Source organism: Podarcis tiliguerta, assembly GCF_965153285.1.
Source record: "Podarcis tiliguerta genome assembly, chromosome: 1".
NCBI lineage: Eukaryota > Metazoa > Chordata > Lepidosauria > Squamata > Lacertidae > Podarcis > Podarcis tiliguerta.
This window is the reverse complement of record NC_139534.1, coordinates 91283502-91294206: the sequence shown is the minus strand read 5'-3', so window position 1 is coordinate 91294206 and position 10705 is coordinate 91283502. Positions and strand designations below refer to the sequence as shown.

The window sequence follows — 10705 nt, the reverse complement described above, 5'->3', positions numbered from 1 at the left end:
TTAACCTGAGTTATTAATTCCACTCGCACCTGACACCTTGCAAAATTTCATTTGAGTCAGAGTTCATGATAAACTCTTTACGGGTACAGGTGACACATTAATGGGGAGTGTGTCTGCTTAGATGAGTGACTTGCTCTCACCTGCCTTTGTACATCATGTTTGTGTCTTGCCTTTCCTGAAGAAGCAGGTGAAATGAAATATAGGGCATATGATCATTAGCTATATTAAATTCTGAAATAATATGTCTAAACAAGCCTACTAAATCACAACAGTGTGATCCTATCCATTTTTATTGGAAGCGTATCACAGTCAGTCCAATAAGCACGCAAAGAATCTCATCCAAAAACCCCACCTGTACTCTCTGAGAATCTTGCTTCAAATGCAGCAAGAAGTTGTGTATCTACTGACAAAGATATTAATATGCAACACGAAGAGCTGAGTGTATTGATTAGAAGACAGTGCGCCAATTTTAGCTGTCTAGACACTGCAAATATCAACCTCTTGCATCCTCCTTCCATACCACTTCGCGAAGATATCCGGTGGGCCGGACTACGAGAAACAAAAACTCCATTTCCCAGCATGCTGTGGGAGAGTGAAACCAAAACTCTCCATTGGTTGGGGGCTTTTCTCCGCTTCTAGCCGGCAGCGACGGTAGTGATTATTCAAAAATAGTTCCGGGAGTGGGATATCATGGCATCAAGTAGCCAGGAAGAAGTAAGGTAAAATACCATATGATTCTGCAGTAGTTGTTTAGCAAACCTAAGTTGAAATCACAGTGCATGCTTCTAAAGAGGAAAAATTGCTCTTAACCCACCCTTAAAGTTACCTTGTTTTCTGACGTAGATACAGCTGGTAACATGTGAGTGGTAACATGCAGCGATAGATATGAAATGTTATACTGTAATCAGTGCTTTTTTTCTAAGGGTACACGTACCCCTAAACATTTTGTGAATCTAAGTTGGGCCTCATTGAGGGGCAGTATTTCAATATGAGCAGGAAAATGAGAGTACCCCTAAACATTTTTTTAGAAAAAAAGCACTGGTTATAATTGTAAGAGAGTATTTACTCAAGTAAATGAAAAATTAAGAATAAGTGAAAGAAACAGCTAGAAGCTCATATTTAATATCTGTCTGATAACAAGTGATTCCAGTGTTACAGAAAAGAAATGCAACAGTTTCTTATACCAAAATATTGCTAGCAGGCTCCATTTATATAACATAGTAACTAGAAAACAATGACCAGAGGCTACTTTTGCACAGCACACCCTTTATAATGGACAAGCTGAGGTCACTTCTAGATGACCTGTTTATTATTATTTATCCTGATTTGTCCACACAAAGTTTGCAGGAGGATTATACATCGTCAGCTGTTCAGTATGCATTCATTCTGATATGTTGTGCAAAGGTTAAATCAAGCCGTTGCTACCCCAGACTTTCCAATGCCTTATCCCAGCACTTTCCTAAGCACAAAAAGTCTTTTTGTTGTTCTTTTTGTTGCACTGCAGTGCCAACTTCACTTTAATTGCACACTTGCTGGTATGGAACTGAATTCTACCCAGAAAACAGCAACCATCTGGTAGCACCCTGAGTCTATATGCTAATATGGTCACCATGAGAGGGATGCTTATTCATTTTCTCAGTATCACCTTAAATTATACTGCATTATTTTTTTTTCTAGTGTCGAAGAGGAGGCTGTGAGCAAAAGCAATTTTAAGACATGCAACCAAATTGCCTTCTACAGGTAAGGAATGTGAGTGTTTATCACTCTTAAAGGCACATGACTAGTGTGCTAACACCACATTGCAAACCATAGCACTATGAAAATGGAGGGCTAGATTCAGTTATCCTGGTGCTCTAGGAAAGCCAGGGAAGGGCTCCAGCTAGCCTGACAGCGCCTTCCCTCCCATCCTCCCCGCCCCCATACTCCCTCGCACTACCCCCAAATCTGGAGGGTTGGGAAAACCTCTAGCGCAGGGGTGAAGAAATGGGATTATTTCATCATCTGGGAAGCAGAAATGCTTGCGCCAACAGAACTACAGTGGTACCTCAGGTTAAGAACTTAATTCGTTCTGGAGGTCCGTTCTTAACCTGAAACTGTTCTTAACCTGAGGTACCACTTTAGCTAATGGGGCCTCCCGCTGCCACCGCACAATTTCTGTTCTCGTCCTGAAGCAGAGTTCTTAACCCAAGGTACTATTTCTGGATTAGTGGAGTCTGTAACCTGAAGCATCTGTAACCTGAAGTGTCTGTAACCCGAGGTACCACTGTACCAGAAGTGCATAACATTATATTCTTTCCAGAGTTCCAGGACATTGCACCAGTAAAACAGTACTGTTTGTTGGCATCAAAACATTTTAAAAGATTTCCAGCATATCATAATGGAGAAAATACTGCATGTAATGGTCGCACACCGCTAAGTATTTTTAAAAATCACGAATAGAGTTGGTTTTGTAAATAGTGAGATGTGTTTTGCTGCGGAAAGCTGTCCCAGAGAATTGAATAGCATTTTCAATTTTCAGGTTAGGATGATATATATTAACATAAATATGGAAAACCCTAAGTAGATAGTTGATTCCCACTGTTACTAGTTCATGAAGCTCTGAAAACATGTAAATCTGGGCAGCAATACTGTTTAAGCTGTTTTGGAATCAATGCGGTTTAAGTAGCCTAATAGTGAGCAGAATTGCACCCCGGATCATTAAATAAGTAATTTGATTGTGCTCTCTTCTTTATCCTTTAGGCGTCAGAAACGTTTATGTCCTGGGAAGTCCTTATACCGAGCATTGCTGGATACGGTGGAATTATCCCACAGCCGTGTCAAATTCCAAATAGTCAGTGAAGAATGCAAGGTTGGCATATAGTCTGAATGTCACTGATCAAGAAAAAAAATGAACACTTTACATATTATTGCTTATGTAGTATTGTACTGATAATATTTACCCAGATAATATTCATTTTCTTAGATAATGTTTACTCAGATATTTACTGATGATATCTCAGGTAATATTTACTCAGTTTTGAGATTCTTGCATGACTAGGGAACTACCGATCTCTTGTGCAAGTGAGAAGTTAAAGCTTTACTTCCACAGCTAATTAATTTTACTCTGAGAGCCTCTTAAGAAGTGGGTTCATTTATTTGTTAAACCAGTTTGTCTCCTAGCTTTCCAAAGTTTGTTACTGAAATTGATAAAAAAAATAGTTTAAAATGTTAAAACGTTGATTAAAAAACCCCTATAAGCCACAAATAAATGAAATAAAAGACACAGGGTGGAACCCAGTTGGTACCCTTGGGCTGGATTCAACTAAATAGTTGCGCCAGCAGGGGCCTGCACAAGTCCCATTATCTCGATGGGGCCTCTCCCCTTCCCCTCCTCCCATGTACCACCCAGATCAGCTGGCGGGGCAGAAGAAGCCCCAGAATAACACATGGGAGGAAGAGAGGGGAGGTGGTTCCATCAGGCAAACAGAAATGCTTGCACTCTTTATCAGTACTTTATATTCTGCTTACTGAAAAGGAGGTGAGGCCATTTTGGAAGTTTCCCTTCGCTTCTGCAGTCTCCCATGGCACTCGCCACCCTGACCTGGAGAGTCCTGCAACTCACTGGAGCTTAGCTGCAGTGGGGACAGTAAATGTTTCCCCTCCTATTCCAATAGCAGATGCTTCCACTGTATCGGAATGTCACCAACTGGATTCCACCGATGGCAATTTTTATGCCTCCTCTGTATTAACATTTCCTTTTCAGCACATTAACCCACAGTGGTGGTGCTGTAAAAAATGTCAGTCGAGGTAAGGCATCAAGATTGTGTTTTTCAAATGGATCAAGTCCAAATACTCTGAACATTATTATAATTATTATTTTAAAGAACAGGGCCTGGTACAGATGCAACATTCCTAAACATGGTTATGGGGTTAGGGTCATCCTGTGGATCTAACTGCTCCCTCTCTCCCTCCCTCCCTCTCTCTCTCTCTGTCTTACTTTCTGGCACATTAGTGCTCCTCTCCCCATCCTTTTTGGAACTAACCATATTACAGTACTACCTCTGCAACAGGGTAAATGCTAACTGTGGATAGCTTTGAAGCAGTCTAACCATGGTTAGACATTAGTTTGCAAACTCCGGCTTAATCTACCGGTAACTATGATTAAGCAACATCAGTGATGCACATGATCTCCCAGCTTCTTGGCAAGTATACAGTTAATCAGTTGTCTCAGATCAGTCATATATTTCTTACTCAAAAGCAATAATGCTAAAGTGTGAGAATTATTAATAACTATTTTCTACCCTGCTTTGCCATCACATACTCAAAACAACTCACAAATAAGATACTAAAGCAAATATAGAATGAATTAAAAACAGTGTAAACATTAAAATATTCTCCAAAAGTCTGTGGTTGGTTTGGACTTCCATTTTTATATGCTTTATCTTTGCTGCTGTGCAAACAGATGCATGCCAGAGGGGATTAACTGCTTTTATTTCTAGTGACCCAAAACATACCAGGAGAAACTCTTTCCACCATTGCTTTCCCCCCTATTATGGTAACTGTAGATAAATGAATCAATGTGATTCGTCAGCCCCATAAATATTCTAATTGTTACTCTTTTTCTGCTTATCCCCAGGAACCTCTTTTAGTAGAAATTTCTGAAATAGAGGGCAATATTTTCAGGCTTAAAATTAATGAGAAAGTGCCATTCAAACCAAGATATGAAGTCCCTGATGTTCTCATTAAAGAACCTGTCTGCCTCAGGTAAGTGATGAAGCAGAATTTGCTAAATAAGATGGAATCTGAGGAAACATGTATGTGATTCGGGCTGTAATCCATGGGATTTATTTCTGACTAGATGTGTATAGGATTGTACTATGATATTTTCAGTGACGACATAAATTGAGTTACCTCAAAATCCAAGGGTGGATTGTTGCTCCACTCACCATTGCATATAATGTGTAGATCTATATGGCCAGAAATGCATATAAGTGTGAAAAAGTCATTTATGCCCTGGGAATGAAATTAGAAGTTGATGTTTTTTGTTCAACTAGAATTATCAGTTTCTTAATCTGCAGCTGTTTGCATTTGGGAACAAACTTTCAAAGGTTTTATCTGTGACTTCCCATTTTTCAGTCTAACAGTATTGCAGAAAGATGCAGACAAACTTGTATTGACTTGTGCTGATGAAGACCAGCAACTTCACGTCACTGCAAATCCTTTTCAGATACAGTTTGTTTGCAAGGGTGAGATTGTATGGAGTACAAACTCAAATGGCCTGCTGTATTTTGAGCACCTCCAGCCAGCCCCGCAAAGCAGGTATGATATGTCACTGTCTCCACAATCCAACTGGAGTTAAATGATCTTGGGATGCAGTCCTAAAACTCTTACTAGTACATATTTGTAGGCAAGTCTATATATAAATATAAAAACTGATCACTCTTTTTTTGGGGGGCGTTAATTAGGAAATCTACATCGCAAGAAGAGAAAGAAGAATCAGCTAATTCCTCTAAGGTAAACTAAGCTTTTATTTGTAGTGTTTTGCCTTAAGGATTCTCCAAAAGACAAATCAGTCCTTCTAACTTGGAACAGTTTAGCATTGCTAATGAATTCAATAGGCTTTCTTCCAGGGTGGTAGAATTAGGACTGTGGCCTTAGTTGGCAGTTGACCAGAGTCAGTAAAACTGCAACCCTAAACACTCTCTTGTGGGAGTGAGCCCCACTGAAATCCAGGGATCTTAGAGCTGACATGAATACAATTGCCCTATAGCTTAGATTTGAATAATTTTTATCCAAGCAGGAAAATCAAGATGATTTGGGTCTCTGGGAAGAAAAATTTGGCAAATTTTCAGACATCAAAGCTAATGGTAAGTATTGTGTCTTTCAATTTTGCTTGTAATATCTGTAATATATGTATTCGTGTGTCATATGTCGACTGGATCACTTGCAAAAATAACCTGGCACTGTTTGTTCTGTAGTCATTTTTCCATAGCTGACATCTCCTCTGCTTGTTTTACGCTGTGGTTCAGATTGTGTACATTTAGCTGCAGGGGCTGGAAATGGTGAGCACGTATGTGCTAAATGCATTGGTCTTGTATACCTCTATGATTTTTGAGTAAATCCAGTTTTAGCACCAACAGGATATAAGCCACTAACTGTGCATATATATATAGCAGGTGACAAAGAACCTCAACAGAGAGCAGTTCCTGACAATTTTACGTGGCATATGTTTCCAGAGTGGTTTTCTGACTTCATACTCTTTCTTACACCATTTGTCAGGGATTATTGAGCTGTGATTCCCAAATTGCAGTGGGTTGGGATATTTGCATCCCTTTGCGTCCCTTCTGATTCTACAGTTCTATGATTCTTCTTACAGGTCCCAGCAGTATAGGCTTAGATTTTTCTTTACATGGATTTGAACATGTCTATGGAATACCTCAGCATGCAGAGACACTTCTCCTTAAAAACACCAGGTAATGGAGCTGGGTATGCATAAAACGCTGACAAAAGGGCAGCTTTGCCCAAGTCTCTGGAATTCTCTCCCAAACTGAGATTACCCTCCTTGTTGAACTTCAGGCACACGATTAAGCCTTTCTTCTTCCATTGTCTGGGCATTGGTTTTATGTATGCTGCTTAGAAATGTGAGTAATTCAGTGGTATTTTAATGTATTGAGAATAAAGAAATAAATGTATCTTACTCTCTCCTTTTCTCAGTTTTCTCCCTCCTCTTTCCCTTAGAGTTCTGCTGCCTCCTTCCATCTTCAGGCCTCTGATTCTCTTGCCACTGCTTGCTCTGTTCTTTTTCTTTAGCCATCCAGGGTGCTTCCTGCTGGGGGCTTGATCATGTGAATGGGATATTGCCAGTGGGTCATTGGCAGCAAGTGGCAGCGGGGCGGGGCATGGTATTTTGGTGTTGCATAGGTGCCAGGTAAAATTGGCCTGCATGAGAAGCACCCGCATCACAATAAACACTCATCTGGAAGCAGCCTCTGCCTCTAGAGCTTCCAACTCCTTAAGCCCTATATGAGGCTTTCCTCAAGATAGTGTTTGAGGACACCTTTTCCCCCTCTGCCACCTCCACCAATCAAATCTCTGCTACAGTGCCCATTGCTTTCTTATGCCGTGCTTCTGCACCCTAATTTTCTTGCCTCCCAGGCCCTTATCTCAGGCAGCTTCCTAGTCCTCAGCAGCATCGGTTCCATTTTTCTTCACACAGCTTCCCCTTTCCTAGGTTGTTCTCAGACATCCTGGAGTTTTTGTTTGGGTTTGGTTCTTGTTTTTTCCAAAAATAGAGAAGAGGATGTGGCTAATGGGTAGTCTATAAATGTAAAAAATGCTACTTTTTACTCACAAAAGCTGTATCCGCTAAAGAAACAGCTTTGTGTACAGTCGTACCTTGGGTCTCAATTCCTTGGCTCCCAAACAAATTGGCTCTTGAATGATTAAAACCCGGAAGTGAGTGTTCTGGTTTTTGAAGGAGTTTCGGAAGCCGAACATCCGGTGTGGCTTCCGATTGGCTGCAGGACGCTCCTGCAGCCAATGTGAAGCCTTGCCTTTGTTTTCAAATGGTTCCAGGAGTCAAACAGACTCCCGGAACGCATTCTGTTCGAGAATCAAGGTATGACTGTATTAGCAATTTGTTACTGACCTTTTCAAGTACTAACAACAACAGCAACAACACTAACAATTTTATTATTTATATGCTGCCCATCTGACTGGGTTGCCCCAGTAGTGTTGTTAGAACTTACCTAAACTTCTGTGTTACTGCATCAGCTCAGGCAGTGGCAGTGGAAGAGTACTAATGCGCAGGTAAATGATGGAAAGGGACATCAACGGAGGAGCCCTCCTCCCCTGTAAAGCCTCATCAGTAGATCCTTGCACATGGCATTCATATCTCAGCAAAGATGCCTGAGAATGCAGAGTGAAAGCGGGGCAAGTTGAACTTGACCTTTGCTTTGTTTGATTAATTCTTTTCTTCCCTGAGAGCTCCACCCTAAGCAAATACATCTGTTGCCAAATACCTCATCTAGGAAAAGAAAAAAACCAGTTCTGGGGACAGTTTTATTTGGTGCCTCATCCCACACCTGTTTTCACACCTTGGTCTATTGTTCCTTTCAGGGTTGCTGTGGTGTTTTGTGCTCTGCTAGGTTTATAGTATGCAAATAAACTAACAAAAGGTACTGAGGTGTCTAGGGATACCTAGACCAGGAGAGATCAGTGGGTTGCAGTCCTAAGCATATTTGTTATGAATTGAATTTTGCTGAACTCACCTCTGAGCAAACATGCTGAGAAAGGGGCTGACAGTCTTAAACTGGAGCAGCAGTGATCTCACTGGGAGCCAGAATTGCATTCAGACAACTATAAAAAAAGAGCGACAGAGATGACAGTCTGTATTTATTCAAATCCCAGTTCTAATTGTCATTGTAGAACATGCAGAGTTTAAACAATACAGTATTCACCTCTGAAGTAACAGTGAGCTGAAGACTATGGTACAATCCTGTATATTTCTTTATTATTAATATTGAAGGCTGGTTGATTCACAAGAAAAGTCCCTTGGGATTTAGTGCCAAAAGTGGGTGGAGTTTTCAGCATGGCTTTGCTGTCTGTCTGCTATCCCATCTCGCTCTTTTCTGGCAACACCCATCCCCCAAAAAACCTCTCTTTTTGCCTTCCCTTCTTTATAGGATTTGATGATTCAGTGGCACCTCAGCTGTCTTGTTCTCCTCTGGGGCTGCAGTGATTGCTCCCTTACTTGCTTGTTCAGAATCAGGGTTTGGGGAAAGTGCTCTTGTTCCCTTTTAAGGTCCCTTACTACGTCACCTTGGGAAGCAAATGTGGACATTCAGGGGCATCCTCTGGGAATGTTGTTCCCCAGCAGTGTAGCTTGTGCTCACGGGTAAGAGCAGCATCACCTTCTCCATCCCAGCGGCTTGGAGGAGCCCATCCCCCATCAAGTACAGTGCAATGCACTCCAGTTACAGCATAATAAACCATTTCTATGGACTGCTGCTTCCGCTGGTGCTGTTAGCAAGTATTAAATCTATAGCCATCAGTCTCTTGCATTGGGCAAAAATAGTAGTAGCGTCTACCTCCAGCATCAGCAAAGTGCTCTGTGCAAACATCTTGTCTGTCTGTTCCAGCGATGGTGATGTCTACCGGCTTTATAACCTGGATGTCTTCGGATACAAAGTTCACAGCAAAATGGGCATTTATGGTGCCGTGCCCTTGCTCTTGGCTCACAAACCCGGTCGAACCACTGGGATCTTCTGGCTGAATTCCTCAGAAACTTTGGTGGAGATTGCTACCAAAGCCGCAATGGAGGTGAGACCAGCGCTGGAATCTAGCTCCTGCATGGAAGTGCTTCTGCAGTGCATGGGAGTTAGTGTGACATTCTAGAGAACTCTGCAAGCAATGCAGAATGGATGCTGAGTGGGCATCCTCTCACCTCTGCTGGGGCATGAAAGGCGGAGTGATGACAGGCACCTCAAAACTCACCATGTGGGACTTCCATGTGTATCAAAAGCCATACCGTTACCTTTTTCTGATTGCTTTGTTTGACAGGTTTTGTCCTCCAGAACTCCAGAAACTTCGAAGCAGAGAGTGCTTCCTCAAACTGATGTGCGCTGGATGTCGGAAAGTGGGATCATTGACACTTTCATCCTAATGGGGCCCCAACCCTTTGATATTTTTAAGCAGTATGCACAACTGACAGGTACTGTCTTAAAATACAAATGCAGGTGAAACTCGAAAAATTAGAATATCGTGGAGAAGTTCATTTATTTCAGTAATTCAACTTAAAAGGTGAAAGGAATATATGAGATAGACTCATGACATGCAAAGCGAGATATGTCAAGCCTTTATTTGTTATAATTGTGATGATTTTTCGAGTTTCACCTGTACATCCTGAAACTGCTTTAAGTGGCAAGAATAAACATTAAGGTGGCACATCTGGCTTGTGTATAAAAGAGAGAGAGAGATCTATTTCTGTTAAGTTGTGGGTGAACATATCAGACGACACAGCGATTCTTCAAACAGCTCTTGTTTATTCACAGGCCGGAACAGAACTGAACTGAAGGGTTCAGCCAGCCTGCTTATATAGAGCTCCAGTAGAACGCAACAGTAACCATTTTCTGTAACTATCCAATCACTGAATGTCACTTTTAAGCCCTTATTTGCATATGTGGACCTGAGTGAAAACTGTATCCCCCTGCTGGCCCAGGGTGAGAACTTCAGTACATAACAATTTCTAAGCAGTTAAAGATATAGAACCATTGTAATAGAGTTGCGGGTAGCAGAGAGAGAGAAGTAGCAGTTCACTACCGAGTTCATTCCCCCATCTGTCTGCATCTACCACATCTGTGTCACAGGTTCAACTTCACTGGTAACACTGACAAGCCACTCACCAAAAAAGGAACATCTCCCCACCCCTGTATTTTGTTTCTGTCTCTCTTTTCACATATCGTGGAACTCAGGACAGTGTTGTGCAGGCCCAGATCTGCTTAGCTGAAGCAAGGAGGACATACCATGTGCCTTCAGGACGTAGCCTCTGGCAGGTGGGCAAATAACTGCTCACAAAACTACATTAGCAGCCCGAAGCACTTTCTAGTTTCAAAGTAAGGAAAAGATTTCTGTGCTGCTTTCATTACAACAAAACTCTTCTTATACACTTTTAATGCCTCTAGTGCAGCTGAGAAAGTTCAAGCAAAAATAAATATTTAGCACTTAA

The 10705-nt window shown here is 41.5% G+C and overlaps 1 protein-coding gene across 4 annotated transcripts in view; it reads left to right on the top strand.

The window, feature by feature from the left end:
• Nucleotides 1-574: 574 nt before the first annotated feature.
• The window catches only part of GANC (glucosidase alpha, neutral C), a 28195-nt gene continuing 18064 nt past the window's right edge, over nt 575-10705 (top strand). Inside the window, exons 1-10 of one of the 4 annotated variants that reach the window (XM_083449826.1) lie at nt 575-719; nt 1678-1740; nt 2740-2848; nt 4616-4743; nt 5116-5298; nt 5445-5493; nt 5780-5846; nt 6356-6452; nt 9120-9300; nt 9541-9691. In XM_083449826.1, coding sequence (XP_083305952.1) covers nt 691-719; nt 1678-1740; nt 2740-2848; nt 4616-4743; nt 5116-5298; nt 5445-5493; nt 5780-5846; nt 6356-6452; nt 9120-9300; nt 9541-9691 — 1057 coding nt within the window. In that variant the 5' untranslated portion in view covers nt 575-690. Of the gene's footprint in view, nt 720-1677; nt 1750-2739; nt 2849-4615; nt 4744-5115; nt 5299-5444; nt 5494-5776; nt 5847-6355; nt 6453-9119; nt 9301-9540; nt 9692-10705 lie in introns of all 4 variants that reach the window. The other 3 variants (XM_083449825.1, XM_083449828.1, XM_083449827.1) reach the window with 3 other exon arrangements.